Here is a 27,319-nt window from a genome sequence, read left to right as displayed (position 1 = left end):
CAGAAAAAAAAAAGGAACAAAATAAAAGTCAAAGCTGAGAGACAATCCCTGTATATATTACACATATTGTACTCTTTTGTATAATGAACCATATCAGTAATACAACTCACATAATGGAAATGATACATTGTCATACTTCAGAGTTATATTGCATACATTGTCATACTTCAGAGTTATATTGTTTTCTTACAACAAAATCAAGGTAAATATAACAAATTATTACAAAAGCAACAAAGTTAAAAAGCTCACTTATTCAACTCTTCTTAAGCTCAATTTATAAACATCAGTGAGTGAATATTAAACTTTGCAGTGACTTATAAAAGTTGTCTTAGAGTCTTTACATTTGACAATGATATAGTGATAAAATTAATATTACATAGGACTCTGAATAAATAGTGCAACCGGTAAAGTTCTTGTTTTGCATGCAGGCTACCCAGGTTTGGTCCCTGGCATGACATATATTCTCTTGAGCCTTTCGAGGTGATCCCTGAGCACATAGCCAGGAGTAAGCCCTGAACACCACGGGCTATGGTTCTAAAAAAAATAAATTAAAAGTTTTTTTAAAATAGAATTTTACAACACTTGGTTGTGGCATAGAAATTATATTTACACAATACAAAATAATCCACATCTACTCAGAAATCTTACATTCAAATCTTAAAAGTAAAGTTTCATCCACTGAATTGAGAATCAACTGGAAATTTTACAGTTTTGTGAGAATCAATTTGTGACCCAGAAATACAGAAAAGTACTAATCAGAAGAAATGTTTTCTTGCTCTACCTGATCTTAGAAGCACTTTAGCATCTAAGCTAACAAGAGAAGATGATTATGATTTCAAAGGCTTAAACTGAAATAAAAGTTTCTCTACTAGTGATCTATGACTGCTAAAACACATGATCGCAAACAAAATGACTTCAAATCACACAAATCTAGTTATGGCAGTAAAAAATATGTAATAGGTTTTATTGGGGTAGAATTAGGTGAGAGAATGGCTTCTAGAATCTTCTGTGGGATAATATGTTCCTTTGTTTTTATCGTTTCTAGAAATGTCCTGCATATTTTGACACAGTTTTCAAAGCCAACACAGCCTAGTTGATTCATCAACTAAAATCTCTCAACCACTGGCTACTATATTATTCCTCAAATTATTAGGATCTTTGGGCGACACAGGGACCACCCAAATAATATAATAAATCACCCCTATTTTAAGAGAGATTTGTTACTTCCAAACCATATCTATATTACTATCATCTTCACAAAGTTTGTAAATTAGAATATAAACATCTTTGAGGTTCATTATTTTATTTTCTGAAGACAAGTGTAGCACTGTCATCCCATTGTTCATCAGTTTGCTTGAGCGGACACCAGTAACATCTCCATTGAGACTTGTTACTGTTTTTGACATATCAAATGCACCACGGGTAGCTCGCCAGGCTCTGCAGTGCAGGCGGGATACTCTAGGTAGCTTGCTGGGCTCTCTGAGAGAGGCAGAAGAATTGAACCCAGGTAGGCCTCGTGCAAGGCAAACGCCCTACCCATTGTGCTATCGCTCCAGTACACCGAAAAATAAAACCACTGAAAGCCCAGGTATGTGGGACCAGTGACTAAAAATGCCAGGCCTCAAGGGGTCAGGACTGGGCCATCCCTTCTCATCTCCCCACCCCTCCAGGGCCCTGGCTGTCACACCCACGAACTGCCTCTGGTGTCATTTAAGTACATTAATGGCCATGATCCACAGACTCAAACAAATCTCAGAACGGAGCAGCTCACTGCAGAGATGTCTCCAGACTCCGTCATATTAATTTTTAAAATCCCAGGAGTGCACAGCCGCAAAAGCCACAAAAGATATCTGATACTTTTTTATTTTTTGCTTTTTTGTTGAATCACTGTGAGATAGACCCTTACAGACATCTTATACTACTCATAACAAGCAATATAAAATTTATTAACTTGCACCTGTCTGTGTGGCAGGCTTGAGTGGTGGTAGAACACTTCGAAATAATGGTGGTGGGAAGGTTGTGGGATTGTTGTTGAAATATTGAATGTAATCAATTTTTGTGAACAACTTTATGAAAAACAAAATTAAAAAATAATGATACTATGTCATGTATTTCTGGCTAACTCCTCTAAACTATGAAGAATCAGGCTCAATATCAGAAGATCTAGTCTCATGCTATTGAACACAATGATATTTACTATTAGAGTCCCTCTTTTATCTGGTACTTCAAAGTGTCTGGCAAACAGTAATCAAATGGAAATTAAGGCACAGCCTTAAGGCACATGAAAGTACTGGGCCTCAAACCTCACACAAGACTCTGGATCCAAGTACCAATTTATGGACTAATGTGCCAAGCTACACTATTTGTAAATATGGCCAGCAATATAGAAGTTGTAGGAAAAATAATATATTTTAGCTATTTCTTGCAATACATTATTTTTCGGCTATTTCTTGCAATACATTATTTTCAAATATCCACTTATAGGAATACAGAGATTTTTCCAATGAAACTGTTATGCAGTAGACAGACTCTAAATGTAACCTATAGAATTTATTTGGAATTAAACTATACCCAATTAACTAATCTGGGCGCTGACAAAAGAGAATGGCAAGAGAAAGCAAGAGATAAAACTAGCAAGTCTCTACAATGAATCCAATGCAAACAGCAGGTGAAGAGCAACTATAGGTGGATGATATACTAATTCTGAATTAATTTTATTATACTCCATAGGTATATTATTTACCTATTTGTAATTAACAGTGGGAACTGTATAAGAACAAAATTCATGCATAATTATGACTTATTAATTTATATAAATAGAAACTATAGGTACAAACATCACAACACTTCCTTACTTATTATAAGAGGGTGGAAAAAAACGCATGCTAAAATTTAAATTCCAAGTTCCAAAAGCATTTATTGAATAAAATTAGGTCTTTTCAATAAATACTGCTCAGACCTGGATAATCATATGCACCCAAGAATGAAACTACACCACCTCATACTGTAGACAACAATTAATGTCAAATGGATTGGATATTTGTATGTAATATTTAAAATCATAAAATGCACAGAAGAAAACATGAAAAATACTCCATGATCCTCTTCCGTGCCTCTGGTGACTCTATACCAATAGCAGTTGAAACAAAATAAAAACTATTAGGACTACATGAAGTTAAAACAATTCCCTACAACAAAATAAAATATTGCTAGACTAAAAAGAAATTTTACTATATTTGTACAATATACATTGACAAGAAGTTATTTAAGTATTAAAATACTTTCAAATAACATCATCAAAAATGTATATGAGATGAGTAGCTATTTCCAAGGAAAGACAGAGGGCCAATAGACACATAAAAATGTTCAACATTATTATGAGGGAAATTAAAAACTACAATGAGATATCATATTACCCCTTGAGAATGGCAAAGGTCACAACGACTAGAAACATGTGGAAAAAAAGAAAAGTTTTGCAATTTTTCAGGGAATATAAACCGGTTATTTTCCTTTTTAAAAGAAAAATGTACCTTAGATGAAAACAATTCTTAGGAAATAATGAAGGACTTTCAAGATAGTAAAATCAGATTTAACATATGATCTAGGAATTCAACTCCTAGGGATCTAACCAAATACTATTAAAACACCAATTTGAAAAAAAAATGTATACACTTCTATATTCATTACAGAATTATTTATAATAGCAAAGACATAAAAACAACTCAATAAGGAATGCATGAATAAAAGTGATGTGATATGTATTGTCACTAGATATTTCTCAACTCTAAGAAAATCTTGCCATTTGTAGAAACATGCATGAAGCTGGATACTGTTATCCTAAGTTAAATAAGTTAGGAAGATAAAGTTAAATATGATATGCTCTTGCTCATAAGTGAGATATTAAGAAACAAAGAAAGGAAACAGACAAAACCAATGAGAAGATAATCCTAACAGAACTGAGGTTCCTATATGAGCACCAAGCATAAAGAAGGTCCAACATAGAGCAGTGGAGGAATTCACCACCACCTCTACAGAGGATATAGTATGATACCTTATATTCAAAGAGGTATAAAACCCCTTCTCAAACATATACAATGATACCAAGCAATACTACCTTAAAAAGGTCATTCATTCATTCATTCATTCATTCATTCTATGTCCAAGAGTTCAACTCTGTTATTATTTATGAAATCACTATGGTAATCCATTTCCATAGCTTGAATCAAATGTTAAAACTGGAGGTTGCTTAGTTGCTCCTGTCGGAAGCTTTGCTCTAAAGTAAAATGGAATGCATAAGTTTCAACCATTAGCACTAAATTAATTATTAAGTAGCTGCTATTGAGTGAATCAAGTAGATTTTGGTAGTCAGAGAAGAGACAGTGTAATACTGTAGGTTCTTAAGACATTTCACTGTCACTGTCACTGTCATCCTGTTGCTCATCGATTTGCTCGACAGGCACCAGTAACATTTCCATTGTGAGACTTGTTGTTACTGTTTTTGGCATACTGAATACGCCACGGGTAGCTTGCCAGGCTCTGCCATGCTTAAGAGATTTATACTAAGAAAATTAAACAAAATAACTAGAATCATCAGACTGATATATTCAAATGAAAGGTTTTGACAATGACTGTCAGAATTGGATAATTACTATGTCTTAGCACATCTTACACAAATATTCGTTATTATAAAGAAAAACTCAAAAACTTGTCCAATAATACTTTTATAAAATATAGGACAAAAAAATGTGTTATGCAGTTAAAACTTGGTTGCCCTGTGAAGGAACCTTAACAGAAATGCACACTAAAACAACTAAGCAAAAAACTCTCAAAGAGATTCTATTTATGTATCAAGCACTGTGTTGACCACAGAAATAACAGAGGTGAGATTGAGGCTTTATCTCAGAGAGGCCAGACAGACACCTGCAGTTGATCATTCCAGCTCCCAACCCCTTGAAGCAGACAGCTGCATATGCGGCTGCACAACACCTCCAAACTTAACAGCCCAAGAGAAGCAAACAAACAAACAAAAAACTATATGAGATAATTGAGTAGGAATCCACTAAGCTCCATGAGTGAAAACAGTAGCATAGAAGGCCCAACTCAGACCTAACATCTCAGTAAATCCTCAGGCTATGACTTCAACAAGACCATTACGATATATATGCTGTGATAAGGAATATAAAGTGAATTAGTTCCTGCTAAGGAAACAGGCTTGAAGAATGGGTGGGAATCAAAGCACATTGTTGGAGGTCACGGCAAACTGGTAGTGGGACTGGTGTTGGGATGTTGAATACCTGAAACAAACAAGGTTCTATTGTGAACTTGTAAATCACGGTATTTAAAAAAAAGTCTTTTAAAAATAAGGAATAAAGACATTGCTTTAAAAAATAAAAAAAAAAGAAGTAACAGAGGTAAAACAAAAAACATAATACTATGGCTATAGTATGAGAGATAGTATTTGGGTTGGGTTGGAATAATAGCACAGTGGGTAGGGCGTTTGCCTTGTACACGGCCTACCTGGGTTCGTTCGATTCCTCCACCCCTCTCGGAGAGCCCGGCAATCTACCAAGAGTATCTTGCCCACATGGCAGAGCCTGGCACTCGACCTGTGGCATATTTGATATGCCAAAAACAGTAACAACAAGTCTCACAATGGAGACATTACTGGTGACTACTCAAGCAAATCGATGAGCAATGGGATGACAGTGATGACAGTGATACAGTATCTGGGTTAAGGTGCTTGCCTTACATGCAGCAGACCCCTTAGTTTTGAAGCTTAACACTGAATACAGGCCTTTAAAAACCACCAAAAGTGATCCCTGAGCACCACTGACTAGCACTGTGCCTCCTCACAAAACAGATACAGTTCTCAGACCAGACATGTTCTTTTTATTGTTTTATTTACTGCATAAAGAGACTACATGCATTAAAACCATTTCTGTATCTGGTAATTAGGTTACAGTTTAAAGACTGCCAGGTTAGTTTAGGGGGGAAAATCCTCTGAAAGGAAAAGTCCACAGGATGACTGATACCCCTGCTACTATTCATGGAAAGATCTTTTCTATAATGAGATCTTGGATGAGGTTAGAGTGACATAAAGTCTTCAGGTTCCTCTTTTTACAAGAGGGATGAGAAGACTCCCAGTGTTTAGGAGGCCCAGGGACCCCACTGATGATTTTCAGCCAAACAAACACCAATTCAATGCAAAGACCCAGAGAAGGGTTGCTCCTTATTTGTGGAATATAAAATACCATAATAATAACATTAAAAAAAATGAGACTAACACCTAAGAACAGTAGAGACAAGGCCAGAAGGATCGCTCCATGATTTGGAAGCCTCTGTATGTGCTGGGGAGAAAAGCAGTTGGGATAGAGAATGGACGACTTAGTCAATGATGGTTGGAGGGATCACTCGGGATGGGAGATGCGTGCTGAAAGAGACTAAGGACCAAACATGACGGCCTCTTAGTAACTGTACTGCAAACCATGATGCCCCAAATTAGACACAGATAATAAGGAAGAGATAGGATGGGGATCCTATCTCAGAGATAGGATGGGGAAGGGGTGGTGGGAGAGATACTGGGAACATTGTTGGTAGAAAATACAGACTGGTAGAGGAATGGGTGTTCAATTATTGTATGACTGAAACTCAATCATGGAAGTTTGTAACTGTATCTCACGGTGGTTGGTGATTCAGTAAAAATAAATAAATAAAATTAAAAAAAAATGATTCAGTGCTCCTCAGGCCTTATGGTGCCCGTGATAGCCAGGATACCCTGGTGCAAAGGGACTCCAGAGCCAAACCCTGGTAATGATCAGGGCCCTCCAGGGCTCTGACCGGTCATGTTCAGGAGACTATGTGGTGTCAGGAATACAACTATGGTCCAGTATATGCCAGAGATATATACCAACTATCGTAAAACTTCCCATCCCATCATCTGGCACATCTTAATTTTACCTTTTTTCTATTATAATAATATGAACAGTGAAATTGAGACAGAAAGGCATTTTTAATAATTAAAATCTACAATATTTCAATGGAAGACTGTTAAAAAGAACAGCACAAAGGAAAAGAGGATAAAACAGAAATTAAAGCTATCTTTTAAAGTTGTAAAATGCAAATAATAAATTATTGTATTATAAAACAAAACAGTCAACAAAGATCATGCATCAAGTTCCTAGGTAGGAAACAGCTGTAAAAATTAAAGCTTTATTTTTCACTCTTTTATTTAGTAGATTTTTTCTTTTGTTTCTTGTGCAACAGTTGGAAATGGTCAGGGATTACTACAGGCTCTGCATTAAGGAATTACTATGGCCTTGCTTGAGGGACCATATAGGATGCCAGGGATTGAATCCAAGTCGACCATATGCAAGTCAAACACCCTACCCACTGTACTATCTCTCCAGGAAAATAGGTTGGTTTGGTTCTTTTTATTTTTAAAACTAATTTTAAATAACATATTAAAGAAAATATTACTAATGTGGATGATAAAAAAAGAAACAAAAACCTGGCCAGTTAGAGCTGGTGGAAGCATATAATCTTAGGAAGGTAAGTCTCCTACTAAGTGGCTAATTATGACACGAACCTGACCAAATTTGACATCCAAAAAAATATAAAGAGAATGTCTGCAAAGACTAATGTAAATTTGGATAGTCAAAAAATAACATATTATAAAGTAAAAATGTAGACCTTACTAAGATCAATAGATGGATATTCCAGTCTGAATAAAATGCGACACTGCTGAGATGGCCAAAAAATATATAGAAAATCCACACTGACACACATAAATTATATAAGGAGTCCTAAGTATGACTAGAAAAAACTTTGAAACAGTGTTTTCTCAGGCAAAGAGGCCGTTCAATTTGAGAAGACATAATGGTCACCAGTAATAGAGCTCAAGTTTACTATAAAATGATTAATAAACATGATATTTCTATAGCAATAACAGTGCATTTCAATTGAATAGTTTTCTTTTATATATTTTTAAACAGCATTAGGAGAAAAATTCTATTAAAACAAAATATTTTCAATGGAATCATTCTTAAGAATGGGGCAAAAAATGTTCAAAATTTTTTAAATGGTCACACAGTTTTTTTTTTTTTTGGTAAACTTTGGTAATGAGAACAGAGGCGCACTGAAGACTGTTGCTTTCTAGATACTTTTAGAAAAACTTTCACCATAGTTCATAAGGCTATTCTTCCCATTTTATTCTCTACTTTGAAACACATTAAAACCTCAGGCATAAAGGTGAAAATTTAGTGACGCCAAGAACATACAGCAGAGCCAGCAATGACAACAAAAGCTCCAACAGTACCAAGACCAGGTGCTTATGTACTGAGACATATCCAAAACTCTTGGGAATGGAGTGTCTGCTAATTAAGCCACCTTAAACAGATTCCCCAACACTGACAAAGTTTTTCCAAGCATCTGATGAAGATCTTTGATTTATGGTCTCTCCAGGTGAAATCTGGACAGATGGTATCTTTTAATAGTAAATGACACATGAGTTTGCTAAGGATCTGAATCTTCAGGAAACATGCAACTCTATAAAAGAAAACAAAACTGAAAAATTTTAAGAGTCATCTACCTTATCTTTGTCTTCAACGACATCTGCCAAGACATCATCTGGATCCAAGATACCTCCATCTGTGTATTCTAAGTGATGGATCTTCACCCAGTATCCAGGATCCTGCAGTAAAATAGACCAATAAAGTTTTAAATCAAGCTTTTCAAAGTCAAAAAATTCATTCTGCGCATTAGAAACCATTAACAATACTGTCAAGCACAGAATTTGTAGTAAAAATATTTTAATGGAAAAATCCATCTTAAGTGTAAAAGAACAAATTGAGACATTTAAAACGGCTCTAATCATAATAAAATTTTCAAAACACTACCCCCCAAAATTTTATCTCTTTGGAAAGATTTTGGTGGTTTGGTTATTTAATCTTTATCTAAATTAAAGAATATATGATTTTTCAAAAACCCATAATGCTTTAGCATATCATTTTGAGGAATATAATTTTACCAGAATTTTTATTTACTATTTCTCATTGCTCCCCATTCTATTATTTTATTATGGGCATTACTTGAGTTTTAAAATTCAGTTACATTATACTAAACTACATCTTGTCATTATTTTCTCCCTAGTTTTATTAACAATACAATTATACATGACATATAACATTGTATTAGTTTGAGGTGTACAGAGTGATTTGTTATTTATATATTTCATAGTTTAGTATTTCATCATTTTTTCTTGAAAATGAACTATCCTACATATATGAACTGCCTGAGCTATTTCAGAAGCACAGTTAAGGAACTTCTAATAATCTACAATGTGTGTAACCCCAAGAGCACATTGGGAAAGAATATCTGGAAGGTAGTTTCTGAAACTGAATACAGTAAAATTCAGCATAGTAGATGCCAAACTGGTATCTCAAAACAGTAGGGAGGTGGGGAGGCAGAAGCAGGTGACTATGTAATTGCAAAAACTAACACTTCAAACACAAATACTTAATCAGAAGACCACCAAGTTCACTTTTAAAAAAATATCCTCTTCATTTACTGTGTTAAGATCTAAAATGATATCTAGACAAGAGGCCTTCCACTTCCATTTCCATCAGTATGGTGGTTACTGGTACTCTATTCACAACTAAAGGGTGGAGGGCTCACAGAAACAGGGCAGAAATTTGAAAATTTCTAAGTACAATTCTTGAAAAATTGATTTTAAGATAGGCTTCAGGAAAATAATTTTTAGTTTAATTGTATATGTGGCAAGATAGCCTCTAACCAGAATGACAGTTTAAATTATCTATTTCAGTTAACTATGTACAATTTATTCCCAAAAAATAGATGATAAACAGATAGATAGATAGATAGATAGATAGATAGATAGATAGATAGATAGATAGATGTAAACTGTATAACAATCAGATGAGAACATTAAACAGTAAATGGGAAAGGGGAAAAAAAGCACTGTAAAGCATTTACCATAAAAGTCAAGCTATAGTCAATAGAGTTGTAATTCTGAAACACCTCTTTTTTTTTAATATTTAATGTTTTTAATATTTAATTTAAAAATATTTAAAAATATTTTTTTAATTTTTTTATTTATTTTTAATTAGAGAATCACCGTGAGGGTACAGTTACAGATTTATACACTTTTGTGCTTATACTTCCCTCATACAAAGTTTGGGAACCCATCCCTTCACCAGTGCCCATTCTCCACCACCCGTAAACCCAGTGTCCCTCCCACCCTCCCCAATCCCATCTCCCCCCCACCCCACCCTGCCACTGTGGCAAGGCATTCCCTTCTGTTTTCTCTCTCTAATTAGCTGTTGTGGTTTGCAATAAAGGTGTTGAGTGGCCGCTGTGCTCAGTCTCTAGCCCTCATTCAGCCCGCAACTCCCTTCCCCCACATGGCCTTCGACTACAATGTAGTTGGTGATCGCTTCTCTGAGTTGACCTTTCCCCGGAACATGAGGCCAGCCTCGAAGCCATGGAGTCAACCTCCTGGTACTTATTTCTACAGTTCTTGGGTGTTAGTCTCCCACTCTGTTATTCTATATACCATAGATGAGTGCAATCTTTCTATGTCTGTCTCTCTCTTTCTGACTCATTTCACTCAGCATGAAACTTTTCATGCCCATCCACTTAACTACAAAATTCTTGACCTCCTTTTTTCTAACAGCTGCATAGTATTCCATTGTATAGATGTACCAAAGTTTCCTCAACCAGTCATCCGTTCTGGGGCATTCGGGTTTTTTCCAGATTCTGGCTATTGTAAACAGTGCTGCGATGAACATACATGTGCAGATGTTGTGAAACACCTCTTAAATGAGCAAATTCTGAGCTGTACAGTACTCAGTATTTGTAGGATAGATGACATTGGTTTGTCCTTCCTCCCTGGCCACAGAAACCTTAGGTATACTGGGTTACACCCACCACAGTACTTTTTTGTAATTATCTGTAACTTATCTGTGTTCTGCTTCCCCAACTGGTCAATCACCTTCATCCCCAAATCAGACTCTGTTGACTTATAAGGTCAGAGACTCTGGATTTGTATTTTATGTGAAACACTGCTTTTCTTTTCTTCTTATGTCCTTTGCATAGTTATTTCAGAGCAGTGTCCATTTTGTATAGACACAAGAAGACAGGTAATATTACGATTTTGTAACTTGGGAGTTAATTAACTCAATAATATTCACTCCTGGGAATCTGTTTATTCAACTTAAGCCTCAGTTACCCTTAGTTCCTAGTACCTCAAAAGCAGGTTCCCGATGAGGGGCTGGATGGACCCAGGGCAAACTGTGTGATATCCTGGCATCAAAACGGGCAAGACCAAGCACCATAATACTTAACTATAAGTTGAGAGCGCGGTCATGGACAAATTTTATCATGATCCAAAAACAAATGGACAAGGATCCTGCTTAGCATTAGGAAGGGCTCATCTGGCTTGAGCACTGTAATCTGAGATCTATAGCAAGATGTCCTCAGGAGAGCCACCCTATAACCTTAATGTATCTGTACTGTGTCCATGCAAGATAACTAATATTATTAAGAAGTAGAACTAAGCTGAATGTTTAAATGCGTGTTGGACTAAGCAAAGGAGAAACGCACCAGAAGATGGCATCTCACCCTTAGGCGGGTCATCTTGCTGGATGAGAATTTGTCCTAGAAAAAGCTTTCGCTGAGGGAAGAACTTTACATCTGTCATTGTATGACCACACTTATGTGTAATTGCTACCCCAACTCCTCATAATTTGGGCTATAACTAAGGCAGTAAGAGTGAGGAGGAGGAGAGTCAGGAAAGGGAGGATAGAGGAGAATGGAGAGGAGGGATAGAGGAGAGATATGGAAGTGGGTGAAACTGGAAGGAGGCAGGAGACAAGATGGGAATAAGCTGCAACTGATCACCAACTAGCCTGACCCTCATTCCCTCCTTCATCTGCCCATTGCCATGGGCCATCTAGGGTGGGAAAAACAGCCCGAGACCACTGAATGCAGGTGGCAATAGAGCACTGAGGGTTTGAAATCATTTTTGAATATACAAGTATCCAACAAGCACTGTAGCACTGTCATCCCATCAATTTTCTTGAGCAGGCACCAGTAACGTCTCCATTGTGAGACTTGTTACTGTTTTTGGCATACCGGATATTCCATAGGTAGCTTGCCAAGCTCTGCCATGCAGGCAGGATACTCTTAGTAGTTTGCCAGGCTCTCCAAGAGGGATGGAAGAATTGAACCCGGGTCGGCTGCATGCAAGGCAAATGCCCTACCTGCTGTCCTATCACTCCAGCCCAGTATCCAACAAATAGTAAGAAATATGAGCATGGGAGGGAAAATGGATGATATGATTCTATTTTTTTCCACATGAATCTTCATGAAATGTAAAACATAGTATAATATAATCATGTTATACTACTTTTTACTCTTTATTTCATTATGATCATGCCATGGTCATGCATTTCTCCAGATCTAACCGGAACTACTAACTAAAATCTAGAGTTTTACAATTTATTTGTAAAATCAGCATTCTTTTATTCCCATTTTGGAGTTGTCTGTATCTCAACCTGGGATGTAAAATTCCTTTCCTTGCTTTATGAATTACCATCTGGTCTCTCCCCTCTGGGCTTGTGTTCTCTCTAAAGCACATTATTCTCTCTCCCTCCTTGTATATATTAAATAAAAAATCTTTTAAAAAACTCTTTCTGTAAAAAGAAGTTAAATTTAATTCATTTTTATAAAATTCATTGTGTTGGGTTTTGACATACTACTGCTTGACAGAAAAAAAGTTAATTTTAATTGTTTGTAAAAGATGCATCCTAAAAAGTGTGCTTTTTAAAATAAGTGGCTTAAAGGCAAACATCTATTATGTATTTTTTTTATTTTCTTTTAGGATTCAGTTTTAAAAAGATGTATTTTTTTAACACCCATCCATTCACGAGTGCACATATTCCACCACCAAGAATCACAGTATACCTCCCCCCCCCAACCTCCCACCTCCCCAAACCCCAACCCCGCCTGTGTAACTGATAAATTTTTACTTTACTTTCACTTTACTTTGATTACATTCAATATTACAACAAAAACCTCACTATTATTGTTTGGAGTTTCTCCCCCCAAAGTCAGACCTGCTGAAAAGGAAGGATTTGATAATTTGTTTTCCATTGCTGAGAATGAAGAAATATGAGGTTGAGCGGCCACACTAGTGGCGACACGGTTTTGGATTTCTGTATTTTAGTATTTTAGTAACTCAGTCCAGAGAAACTTCTGCCAGAAATTGCATCATTGCAAGCTTGTACCTCTCTGCTACTTTATATTCCACATATGAGTGCAATCTTTCTATGTCTGTCTCTTTCTTTCTGACTTATTTCACTCAATATGATGGCCAGCAAAACCCTCCAAGACATTGAAGCCAATGGTATCTTCAAAGATGACATGCCACTGGCCAAGCAAGTGAAAACAGAGATAAATAAATGGGACTATCTCAAACTAAGAAGCTTCTGCACCTCAAAAGAAACAGTGGCCAAAATACAAAGACAATCTACAGAATGGGAAAGGATATTTATGCAGTACCCATCCAATAAAGGTTGATAACAAGGATATACAATGCGCTGGTTGAACTCCACAAGAAGAACACTGCCGACCTGTTCAAAAAATGGGGTGATGAAATGAACAGAAACTTTCCCAAAGAAGAAATCCGAATGTCTGAGAGGCACATGAGAAAATGTTCAACATCACTAATCATCAGGGAGATGTAGATCAAAACAACAATGAGATATCATCTCACACCACAGAGACTGGCCAACATCCCAAAAAAACAAAAACAATTGGTGTTTGCGTGGATGCAGGGAGAAAGGGACACCTTCACTGCTGGTGGGAATGCTGACTGATTCAGCCCTTTTGGAAAACAATATAGACGGTTCTCAAAAAATTAGAAATTAAGCTTCCATTTGATCCAGCAATATCACTTCTGGGAATACATCCCGGAGAGGCAAAAAGGTATAGTAGAAATGACATCTGCATTTCTATGTTCATTGCAGCACTGTTTACAATAGCCACAATTTGGGAAAAAAAATGGAGTGCCCCCAAACAGATGACTGGTAAAAGAAACTTTGGTACATCTACACAATGGAATACTATGCAGCTGTCAGAAAACATAAAGTCATGAAATTTGCATATAAGTTAAAAAGATATTTTATCATCTAAGAATGATGTTGAACCATTACTCTCAACAAATATATTCATATGCACATCTCTTTCTGTCTAGAAATAGGAACAGAGAGAAGAATGGAAAAGATCCTGGTTTTAAATAGGGAAACTCAGAATATAGCAGGAACAAAAAATTATGAGAAGTAAAGGGAATACCATACATAGGGCAGCAAGATGTGATCATTAAATCACATAGCACTTTTCCATCACATAAACTGTGGAATCTAAGATTAAAGAAGAGAAGGTACAGAAGTAGAAACTAAGATATTTATTTCAAATTTTGATTCAAGAGTACAGATCCTGAAAGCTTACAGAGCTAAATCAAGTTCAAAAATAACCTTTGATACATTAAAATCATATATTTGATACCCCAAATGTTTAAAATACATGGTGCCAGAATATAAAAACTCTATAATTGCAGTTTTAGATATTGTAAATTACTCTCACTTTATACACTCCAAAGAAGGAGAGAGTAGGCTAGTGATGAGCATACACTTTTAACCTTGAACAAAAACAGGCAAGCCATACGAAAGCAATCTCAGAGCTAATATTTTACAAATATAGCAGAGGTAAATCAAATGCCACAAGTACCAACTATGAATTTTTCCCCACAGTATTTTGGTCATGGTGCTATAGATCACTCTAAGAATATACATACAATATTAGCAGCCAACAGTCATCATAAGACCATAAATTTATCCTGACTCCTTTATGCATGTAAAAATTCAACCACTGCACTGCAGTAAACATTTTGCATTTCATTTACGTGGTATTTTAACCCCGAGGGGGAAAAAACTGATCAAATATTAAAAGATGATCATGTGGGTATCTTAGTTCACATAATCACTCAGGAATATTTGCTATATTTTCATGATCATTACCTTTAATCTACCATTAACATTATGCAAAAATGTTAATGTATAGCTTTCAAATTATCTTGAAATTATCTAGTATATGTGCTGATTTTGATGTACAATAAAGCTTCCAAACACTAGGATCGTTAAAGTATTGAAAAGAGCATTTGTCCACGATTGGAAGCCTGTCTCAAGTGCCGGGGAAGAAGGCAATTGGGATAGAGAAGAGATCATTATGACAGATAGTTGGAAATGATCACTCTGGATGGGAACTGCATTCTGAAAGTAGATAAAAGAATATACATAATAACCTCTCAGTACCTTTATTGAAACCACAATGCCCAAAAAGAAAGACAGAGAGAGGGGGATGGGGTGGAGGAGGTGAGGGGGAGAGAGGAACGGTATGGTTCCCCAAGCACCACCAGGATTAATTCTTGAATACAGAGCTAGGTGTAACCCCTTAGTATTGCTGAGGTTCCGAATTCAGACCTCTTCCTACACTATGCACAAAAGTAAAATAAAAAAGTACCAAAGAACTCAATATCATATCTGAATCTATAAGATATGTTAAGGAAAACATAGGCAAATCACTCCATAACATTGAAGCTAGAGAGACCTTCAAGGATTCAACACCATTGCCTAGAGAAAAACGATGCAAAAGCAAACATATGGGTTTAAATAAAATTAAGAAGCTTCCACCTGAAAAAAAAATTATGACATGAATAAAAAGACACTCCAATAGACTGGAGAAAATATCTGTCTACCACTCATCTGATAAACAGTTAATATTCAAGATATATAAAGCAGCACTGGTAGAACTTTACCAAAAACAAAAAACAAAAAAACAGCCCCATCAAAAATGAGGGGAAGATGTGAACAGAAATTCCTGAAAAAACACAAATACCTAAAGGGCATAAGAAAAATGTATTCTGCATCACATCTTCAGGAAAATGCAGAGCAAAACAACAATCATACACCATTTCATACTGTGAAAGTCGCACACATACCAAAGGACAAACTAACCAGTGCTAGCATGGATGTCAAGAGAAATGGGCCTTCATTCACTTCTGATGAGAATGTAGTCTCGTTCAGCCTTTTTGGAAAACAATATGGATAACTTCTAAAAGAACTAGGAATCAAGCTTCCATATGAGCCAGCAATTCCACTTCTTAGCATCTACCCCAAGGACCCAAAAACTCCATTCAGAAAAAGATGCTTGCTCTCCTAGGCTCATTGCAACACTATTCACAATAGTCAAAATCTGGAAACAGTCCAAACGTCCAAGAACAGATGACCAGATAAAGCAACTTTGGTACATAGACAGCATGGAAGACTAGTCAGTTATAAGAAAAGGTGAAATCATGTAATGTTCTGCTCTGTGGGAGGATGCAGAGAATATCATGCTAAAAGAAGTTAGCTAGAAGGAGAAGGACCTACACAAAGTGATCTCTCTCAAAAGCGGGATATAAAGTAACAACGTAGGGTATAACCAATACCTAAAAGGAACAAAAATTGAAAACTGGTCTTTAGCTGGAAGCTTACCATAGAGCAGGGAAGGGGGAACTGGAGGGGGGAATGGTAAACATGGACACAATGGTGGAAGGAAGCAGAAAGTGGTGGAGATTGTGGTGCAAAAAACTGTGCTATGCTTGAAACTTCATCATTAATGGTATTGTAAACCATGGGAATTAAAATAAAATTTTTTTTTAATTTTTAATTTTTTTTATTAATAGTTTATTTTTAATTAGTGAGTCAACGTGAGGGTACAGTTACAGATTTATACATTTTTGTGCTCATGTTTCTCCCTTACAAAGTTTGATAACCCATCCCTTCACCAGTGCCCATTCTCCACCACCAGTAAACCCAACATCCCACCCCCCCTTCCCAGTCCCGTCTCCCCCCACCCCACCCTGCCACTATGGCAGGGAATTCCCTTTTGTTCTCTCTCTCTGGTTAGGTGTTGTGGTTTGCAATAAAGGTGTTGAGTGGCCATTGCGTTCAGTCTCTAGTCTATATTTGGCCCGCATCATCTTTCCCCCACATGACCAACAACCGCATTTTACTTGCTGTTCCCTTCTCTGAGTTGCCCAGAATGAGAGAACAGCCTCCAAGCCATGGTGACAACCTCCTGGTACTTATTTCTACTATTCTTGGGTGTTCGTCTTATAGTCTATTATTCTATATTCCACAGATGAGTGCAATCTTTCTATGTCTGTCTCTCTCTTTCTGACTCATTTCACTTAGCATGATACTTTCCATGTAGATCCACTTATATGCAAACGTCATGACCTCATTTTTTCTGACAGCTGCATAGTAAAATAAAAATTTTAAAATAAGTAAAATAGAGAGGTTAGAGAAGAAACTAATTTAAAAAAAAAAGAGTCTAGATAGTAAAGCAGGTAGGGATTTCCTTGCATGAGGCCAATCAGGTCTCTATCCCAGGTGACCTAGATGACCCCTTAAGCAGAGACCCAGAATTAAACCCTGAGCACTGCCTGGTGTGGTCTCAAAACATTGAAAGAAAGTATTAACAAATTAAAGGTAGAAAAAATGAATGTTCTTTTCAAACAGTAAAATATGTTAATTATATCCTCATTGCAGGAACTGTGGCAAAAGTAAGAGAATATTCAACTACCAATCCACAATACAAAACATTTAAGTAAATGAGAAAAACTAGTAATAAGGTAAAGCAGTAACACTTAAAAAAATGTTTAAAGGTAACATTTATCGAAAACCCCATTCATTTATAAGTCCAACCAAAAAAATGTATAAAAATTCTATGCTAAGATTATACAATATTTGGGAAAATTAAAGTTTTTCATCGATGTAAAGATTCAGCACTACGAACAGATAAACCTTCCCCAAAGAGATTGTGAAGATCTGATGCCACAAGAGTTCTCAGACATGAGAGTGGGAGTATAAAGTGGTATAATCACTTTGGAAATCTGAACAATAGCTGAACAGAACTATTCCATGCAAGTTAGCAATTCCACTTCCAGCATTAAATACTATCTCTTGAACACTGAAAGTTGTGATCTCACCCAATATTAGTCACATACTTATAGTAACTTTTCAAATTTTAAGAGATTACACCAGAGAACACCTATATGGAGGGTGATAATAAATTGTAAGATGAGTGATCTAAATTAGATTTGTCTAAACTGGAGCAAACATAAAAGGAAAGAATTTCTATTTCCATCACAGTAAAACCACATCTTACAGGGCACTGAGTTGTTAAAAGTTTTCTAGTAAGACAAAAATCTTTTACTGTGAAAATTATCCGTGAAAATCTCTCAGGAAGACATCACACTGGAGGCAAATATAATCTCCTTTCAGTAAATCCAACACTGCTTGCTTTTCATCCAGGAATGGAGCACATTATTGTCTTTTCAGTTAAGCACCAGATGAAGTATCCGGATTACACTGGAGACTGCATTCTGTTAAAAGTGCATTATCTTAAGCATTTAGAATGATGAGCCAGCCAGAGGTAGACTCACACTAAGATAAGTATGTTGAAATGAAAACAACAAGGATAGAAGAAAAAACTCTCATATTGTCACTCCAGAATATGTGCTCATTATATATAAAGTTAAATTTTCTACATTACTCAAATACTCATTTTCATGATCTTAGGTGTACTTTTACAGGTGTTTCTCTGAATGCAACATGACCATAAGAGATCTCCATCAAACTAAAAGGGGCTTGCTCCAGAACGTTCAGGAAACATTATGATGGGAGAGTGGTTAAGATACTTGCTTTGCACATTTGATTCCCAGGACCACATGATCACCTGGGTGCTACTTCCCCCCATAAAAATAATCTGGATTGTTCTGTATCACTTCATAAAACTTATATAAATAATAAGGAGGTGGAATATAGGTCTACATATGAAATTCCTTACTATAGCTATAATAGTAGAATGAGTTGTATGATAAACTCTCTATTCCATACAGTTTCAACCAAAGGTTAAATTGATATATATATGATTGCTATTAGATAAAAATAAAAATTGGGTAGTACTGAAGACCTCTTTCAATTAATTCTCAAACTTAGTGCATCTAGAACCTCATTCCTAGAGATCTGAAACTACAATTGAAAAAACGTCTAGAAAGAAGGAATCTCTGAAAGAATATTTTCACCAGTATGGTTTGATCCCACAATTATTATCCATCACTAAGCTGAAGTTCTAAGAGCAAGGTGTTATATTTTAAATAACCCCATTCTAATATCTTGCTGTGAAACCCGAGAATTCACTTTAGTAGGCTTGAGAAAAAGTTTTCCATCTCTATGGTAACATTATTACTCTGACCGAAAATTAAATGTAAAATTTGAAAATTTTCTATAACATACACCATTACTTTTTAAACACGGCAATTCCTTACTCTGAAACAACTTTTCCTCTCCCACCCTCTAAATTGTTTTTATAAAGTTTTAGTAGTAAATTTATAAATTCAAAAACTATTAAAAATCCATTAGTCCACAGAACACCCATATATTTACAAAGGAGAAACCAGAGTACACAGATTCAGCCATACAGAAGTAGCTATTGGCTTATGATGTATAATCCTAAACAACAATCATCTCACTACATAAACACCAACAACTCCAGAGGAAATTGTCAATTTCTTTTATAATCCCAATTTTAATAACACTACTTATTCTCTTTCTCAAGTAGAAAGAAAAATATATTCAAGCATCAAGGCATACACTTCACTTTCTTGTTCATGCACCAACTAAATACTAAAAGGAATGTTAATCACCCCATGTCATTTTTCATTCAGCTTTGAAAGTAAGCATAATCGCTACAGTTTTCTTTATATAAAAGACTTTAAAGGTTCACTTTTCATCCTGGGATTAACCTAAACTTATTTGTAGAAAAAAGGTCTAGTTATCTAGAGCAAGCTTTTTTTTATTTTTAAAGGCAACTTTTAATTATTTTCAAATCTACTGCATACATAATCACAGCAGTCTTGACAAGAATATGGAAATTTCCTTTTCCTATGGATTTAGCATAAAAGTATAAACCATATAAAAATCCCCAGAATTAAATACACTATAATCTTAAAACCAAAGTTCAACTAGAAGAATCAAATATGAAAGTTGAAATTAGCAAAATTTACAAGTGAATTTACATGACACATCTATATCAAAATCTTTCCATATAAAAAAGCCTTTAAAACATTAAATCATTACAAATTAAATAACACTGAAATAGAATGGTTCAAATTAATTTTAAAGAAAACAGCTGTTTTTTATTTTTAATCCTGTTTTCCATTAATTGTTTCCAATGAAATTTTATAGTCCAAAAACCTGAACGCCAAGGTTTCAGAAGCTTGTGTGGTCCAAAGGAATGCAAAGGCACAGCCAAAGAATGGAAGCTGACAGGGTATCAAAGAGAAGGAGAAGCTATAATTTTTTAAAATAATACTTTAGTGCAAACCATAAAAATGTTCTGCTACAAAATTAATTTTAGTAAAGATTTTAGGATACAAATTCATCTATCTGAGGCTGTCCTTAGTACAGGCAGTAAAATCCAAAGTTTCTTTGCATCTATTTATAATAACTCCAAAGAATATCTGACAGATACTATTGATTGTATATTTTTGTTTTTTATTTGTGATTTTGTACTGCTATGAACTGAAGTGCTCAGGGACTTACACACCTAAGGCAAGTACTTGACAGCTGAGCTACATCCTTATATCTTTTATATAAGAGAGAATAAGAAAGGTTTAAAGTAAAGTTCTTCAACATTGTTATGCTTATAAATTGGCACCTGTCCTGCATACTGGTCCATGAACCTGCAATAATAACCAAAGCAGTAGATCATTATTTTTTAACCTTTCCACTACTGTGTTTTAGCAACTGGAAAACACCAGTACAATGTATTCCACACATAATTGCAATGGCATCCATATTTTTACTGAAATTCAGTTTTATGATCTATGATAGTAGAAAATAAGACAGTACAGAGAATTTTATTGCACACCCAAACAGGTAGAGAGAAATATTAGTAAAATACATTTATTACGGGTCAGAGTAATAGTTCAGCAGGTAGAGAGAAATATTGGTAAAAATAAGTTTATTAGGGGCCAGAGCAATAGTTCAGCAGGTAGGGCATTTGCCTTGCACACAGCCCATCTGGGTTCAATCTGGGACCAGAACCACCAGGTGTAATTCTAGAGTGCAGAGCCAGCAGTGACCACAGAGCATCGCTGGGTGTGACCCAAAAGGCAAAACAAACAAACAAACAAAAAAACACATAAAAAACAAACAAAAAAATAAAAAGTTTATTAAACATTCTAAATCTTTGTAAATTCATGTTCACTATTTAGAATATGTACTTTTGCATGACATTATAGAAAATGTGAAGAATAGGTTGTTTAACATTTTCAGAAGTACGGGGACACTATTGACAACTAGCTAGCTTTAATTTTGAAAAACAGCATCATTCATCTTACAGAACACTATAAACAGATCACAGATTTAGCAAAAATTAAAATAAAACACACGGAACATTAGGAAATAGGGAAAGCTGAGCTTAAGAACAGCAGTCCAGTCCTGCTAAGCTACAACTGATCCCCTGCTCATCACTAACATCAAGCCTGACCATAACTTTGTGTGATTATACACACTTTTCTTAATCTTCATGTCACAACTGGGACCCAGGATGCAGGATTCGAAGACCTCACTTATCAATCCTCTTCAGTTTTACACAAAACATTTTAAACACCCAGTAGGGATATCTCAATGATTAAAGACAAGGGTAAACATGAGTAATAAGGTAAGAGAAAAAGACTCTATGTTATATCTAAAGAAGTAAGATCATCTGTAAGTAAACAAAATCCTTAGAGACCATGCAGATAGTTCAGAAGTCAAACACATACCTTGCATATGAAAAGCATTAAGTTTTATCCCCAGTATTGACCACAATACCCTTGAGTATATCCCGGAATGTTCCCAAACCCCAACAACCCACGTACAATTGGCTGCTCATGTCAAATTCTGAGGGGAGTAACTCATGGTCTCCCAACAACGTCAGAGTGTCCCTTATTAAAAACTTTGAATTAAGGGGTTGGGGAAATAGTACAATGGGTAGAATGCTTGCCTCACATGCGGCTGACGTAGGTTTGATCCCTGGCATCCCATATGGGCACTCAAGGCCATCAGGATTGATCCCTGAGTGCAGAGTGAGGAGTACGTCTTGAGATCGCCTAGTGTGACCCCCCATTTTTTAATGAGATAATAAAAAAATTTTAATCATGTGATCAAGACCTTTCCATCAAGTCAAGGGCAATAAGGGAGGAGCAGACAATCTCTAGATGGCATGCCAAGGCAGTTATTTATTAAAGTATATAATGAGTTTTCACAACACCCTAAAGCAAAATATAGGGAAGGACAAGACAAAAACATTCTGTCCTGAAAGAAATAGAGCCTATATTTCAGGGAGGAGAGGAGACAGACAGTAATTAAGACAATGAATAAATTAAATGTAAGTTAGAAAGTGATATGAGAGATAAAATAGAAGAAGAAGGATGGGGAGAACAGAGTTCTTGTGTTTCAAATAGGAGGCCAACTAAGTCCCCCCTGGAACGATGACAAGTAGCACATTTGAGAAGGTAAGTCAGCCATAGACTAGAGAATAGATATTGTTTGCCAACAAACAGCCATTTCCTCGAGCAGTTCTACCACCAGCCCTTGACAATGAAGGTCAAAACTCAAAACCCCGACCCTTATGGACTTCCCTTGTTGGAACAAGGGAGGGAGAACTAGCTCACTTGTGAGGGTGAATAAACAAACATGACATACGTAAAAATACCAGGTGCTAATAACTAATTTTCCATGTACTCTAATAACATCTTGTCCGATAGCAAGAAAAGTGTGCATTACAGCCCCAACACCAATTAAGTCTACTAGTTTTATACCACCATTAAATGTGTTTCTAACTGCCTTTTTAATTATTTGCAGAAGGGATCTATACATCTTGCATCTTAGGTATTCCCTCTCCAAATCACTAAGGTAAGGCATTCCAGGTGTATGAGATAGTAACCAAGCCTACTCCCTCAAATGAAATGGTTAGTCACTGTCATCCCATTGCCCATCGATTTGTTCAAGCGGGCACCAGTCATGTCTCTCATTGAGAGACTCATTGTTACTGTTTTTGGCATATCCAATATGCATGGGTAGTTTGCCAGGCTCTGCTGTGCGGGCTCCATAATCTCCGTAGCTTGCCAGGCTCTCTGAGAGGGGCGGAGGAATCGAACTCGGGTCGGCCGCATGAAAGCCGAATGCTCAACCGCTGTGCTATTGCTCCAGCCATTGACTAGGTTGAAATCTAAACTCTACCACTCATATGAAATGAAAACAATACCCTGGACTGTGGGGAAAAATACATTACATACGTATACACACATATACCCACACACACATTTACATACGTCCATCTTCTCTCTGAGCATCACTCTCTTAAATCCTACAAAGGCAGAGCATCTTGTAACCCCAATACAACCCATTGACAGTGTAGTCCTTATAGATAATCAATAATGATGTCTATTATAATTACTGAGTAATTCTTCAAATTTGAGGTGTACTGACAGTTAAGAAAAGCAAACGAGGTATGGGGTTCAGGAAAAAAAGCAGTTAAGACCACAGAAAAAGAGTGAGGCAGTTTTTCATATGTCAAAATTTGGCTGTAAAGAATCACTCCTCCCCAATTTTACTCTATATTTATGAACAAGGTGTGGTTTATAGACCAACCCAGTCAAGGCATTGTTTTTTCATCTACAAACATAGAGAGACAAGACAGTGGGTGGACACTTGCCTTGCATGCTGCTGACCCTGGTTTGATCCCTGGCACCACATATATTCCCAAAAGCACCATAAGGAATGACCCAAAAAACAAATAAAAAAGTACATAAATTGGATGATCATGTTTAAACATTTTATAAGATTTATTGCTGTAAACTCCAAACACATAATTTTTCAAGACTCTCCATTTACAACAGACGAACAAAAATATCTGGTCCTTCACCACAGACTCTCTGAGAATCCCTGCAAATACTTGATCATGTGCCTCACACCAAAGTTCTCAACTAGGACTCCTAAGTTGTTGACATAGGTCTTTGACGATCAAAATGTTAACAAAGCTATAGAGTAAGACTCAACAGACAAGAAAAGTTCCATTTAAATATGATTTACATAGAAAAATTTAGCCAAACTCCAAAAAAGAATCAAGTTGAAGGTTTTATAAACTAATCTGTTACTAAACTGGGATGTGGCTTTACTTGGTATCAATACCTTACCTACTTCAGGAGCACAATGAGCTTGTAAATGACAACTCTGAAAACTATATTCTAGGGGCTGGAGCAATAGCACATTGGGTAGGGCATTGGCCTTGTACATGGCCAATCAGGGTTCGATTCCCAGCATTCCATATGGTTCCCCCGGCACCACCAGGAGTAATTCTTGAGTGCAAAACCAGGAGTAACCCCTGTGCATTTCTGGGTGTGATCAAAAAATAAAACTATATCCTATTGTTTAAAATTACAATATAAATATGCCATTGCATTACCATTAAGTACATAAGCATAATTGGGGAAAAAAACATGTACATAGCTAGAGAGGTAGTATTAGGAGATAACAGACTTGCCTTGCACACTTTAATCCCAGGCATCGCCATAACTGGTTGCTTGAACCCTGCACAGTATGATTCTTGAGCACAGAGCCAGGAGTAAGCACAGCTGGATATAACCCCCAAACCAAAAACAATAAAAAGAAAGGAGGGAGGGAGGGAGGGAGGGAGGGAGGGAGGGAGGGAGGGAGGGAGGGAGGGAGGGAGGGAAGAAGGAAACCCCTAGCACAAAGGTCTATTGAATTACAAACAAAATAAATAATTAAAAAGAGGATTCAAGTTCACATTACAATGCAAGATGACAAAATTTTAGAAAACTGTTTTAAAATGCTGAGGAAACATTTATTGAGTTGAACAATGTAACAGTTACTTATACTTATGTAGATAGTTTTTATATTTACATGTTCACACTTACATAGTAATATATAAGGTTTAGGTGGCTATGGATCTGTTTTCTATTTTGTGTAAGAAAATAAATAACCTTATTTTTCTTGGCTATAAAAATACTTAACTAAAGAAAATCAATTAAAACCAGCTATGGGTACAGATACTTAAGACTATACCATTGCTTCTTTAATGGAAATCACCCCATACAAGGAAAATTTTTAAGCAAAACCACAAATTCCAATTTCATGAAAACATTATATTGCTTCAACTCAAACCAGAATAGGAAAGACAGGAAATTAACAGATAAAAAAAAAACAATGACTTCTCAGAAAGGAGAAACAGAATCCACATTTTCAGATGTAGAATTGCTAGAGTAAAAGTTGATCCAGTCCCCTTGGAAACAGTCGAGACAAACCAGAGTCCATGAAATTTAGATGAAAGTGCAGGTTGAAAATGGCAATGAAAAATCCTCTTTACAAAATGAGGAAACTCCTAAATACCCACCATTACCTCCAAGAAGCAAGAAATGCAATTTCCAGGGAAACCTAACCACATAGAATCTAAGAATCCAGAATCTAAGACAACAGAAACACAGTACTAAATACAAAAGGCTACACAGACGGAAGGCCACAGGGCTCTGGATCATAAATGTGATGAATTCCAATCTTGCTACTCCATCGATCAGAAAGCTGGCAGTCAGTTTTATAACCTGTTCTTCTCCCTAGACAGTCCTTGTATGAAGTTAGAGAAATGTCAGTGTCACTGTGACTGTCATCCCATTGCTCATCGATTTGTTCTAGTGGGCACCAGTAATGTCTCTCATTCTGAGACTTATTGTTACTTTTTTGGCATATCCAATACACCACGGGTAGCTTGCCAGGCTCTCCTGTGCAGGCACAATACTCTTGGTAGCTTGCCGGGCTCTCTGAGAGGGGCGGAGGAATCGAACACGGGTCCGCCAGGTGAAAAGCAAACACCCTACTGCTGTGCTATTGCTCCAGCCCTAGATAAATGTAGTACACTAAATAAGGAATCCAGAAAACAAACTAATGTAGGAAAGATAGAAAGGAATTCCCACCTCCAAATGATGACAATAGTTAAGGATACCCATGCAGGAGTGCGGGAAGTAATCAAACAAAAGCACTCCAAGGATGGAATACACCCCTCTGTAAAATATTTTAAGTATTAGAATCCAAAGGACTTGCAAAACTGAAATAGGGATGAGTAATAGAGCATTAAATAATAGAATAAAAATAAATTAAAAAATTTTTTAAAAAAGAGTAGAACAAATAACAAATATGTGCAGACTGCTAAAATGTGCCAGGAAAGTATAAAATAAGACTGCGTAAGGTTTTCAGATGGAGAGGCAGCATGAGTAAAAACAGAATAGGAAACTGTCGAGCCTTTGTATTTGAAGGGTGCCGTCTGATCTCTACATACAACAGTCCAGACTGTGATCTTCATGAAGCTATTGAAAGTTGATGTGTGAAGGATGCTTACAGGATGACCTTAATGTCTCTCAATAATGACACCTCTTGAGAGCCTAGAGCAGTGGTATAGGAGCATATTGTATTAAATAAATGACCAGCTTGTGAAATCACTGATGGCTACCCAGATGACCGAAAGTCTGCACAATCCATGTGTGTTTGTCTGTCACCTAATGTGATGGTCTGTCTCATTCTCTACAAGCTACTGTTCCTAGATGGAAGCGGAAGGTGTCAATCCATATGTTGAAGGCTTTAGACACAGGAGCAGTGAAAGCAAGTCTCAATCTAACCAGGACAAAAAAGGGCTTCAAGAAAGAATCCACAACCAATAGATTTTGTAACAGTTTTAACAATATAAAAATTATAGAATATTTCCTCTGCAAGTAGAATACTAGGAGGAAAAAGGGGAAAAAATGTGATATTCTAAGAAAGCACTGAATGATGATCATCCTGAATGATGCACTGCTGTCCCGTTGTTCATCAATTTGCTCGAGCAGGCACCAGTAACGTCTCCATTGTGAGACTTGTTGTTACTGTTTTTGGCATATCGAATACACCGCGGGTAGCTTGCCAGGCTCTGCTGTATGGGCAGGATACTCTCGGTAGCTTGCCGGGCTCTCTGAGAGAGGTGGAGGAATCAAACCGATTTGGGTTGGCCACGTGCAAGGCAAATGATCTACCTGCTGTGCTATCACTCCAGCTCCATTCTAAGAAAACTAAGCACAAAATGCATTAACTTCAACAAAACC

The 27,319-nt window shown here is 36.4% G+C and overlaps 1 protein-coding gene across 3 annotated transcripts in view; it reads right to left on the bottom strand.

Annotated features, from left to right (window-relative positions):
* PARD3B (par-3 family cell polarity regulator beta) overlaps nt 1-27,319 on the bottom strand; it is a 1,223,953-nt gene that overhangs the window by 1,037,498 nt on the left and 159,136 nt on the right. For all 3 annotated transcript variants that reach the window (XM_012933501.2, XM_055122817.1, XM_055122818.1), the window contains exon 2: nt 8,588-8,689. In XM_012933501.2, coding sequence (XP_012788955.2) covers nt 8,588-8,689 — 102 coding nt within the window. The remainder of the gene's footprint in view (nt 1-8,587; nt 8,690-27,319) is intronic.

This window comes from Sorex araneus, chromosome X (assembly GCF_027595985.1).
Source record: "Sorex araneus isolate mSorAra2 chromosome X, mSorAra2.pri, whole genome shotgun sequence".
Classification (NCBI taxonomy): domain Eukaryota; kingdom Metazoa; phylum Chordata; class Mammalia; order Eulipotyphla; family Soricidae; genus Sorex; species Sorex araneus.
This window is presented reverse-complemented; position numbering and strand designations above follow the sequence as displayed.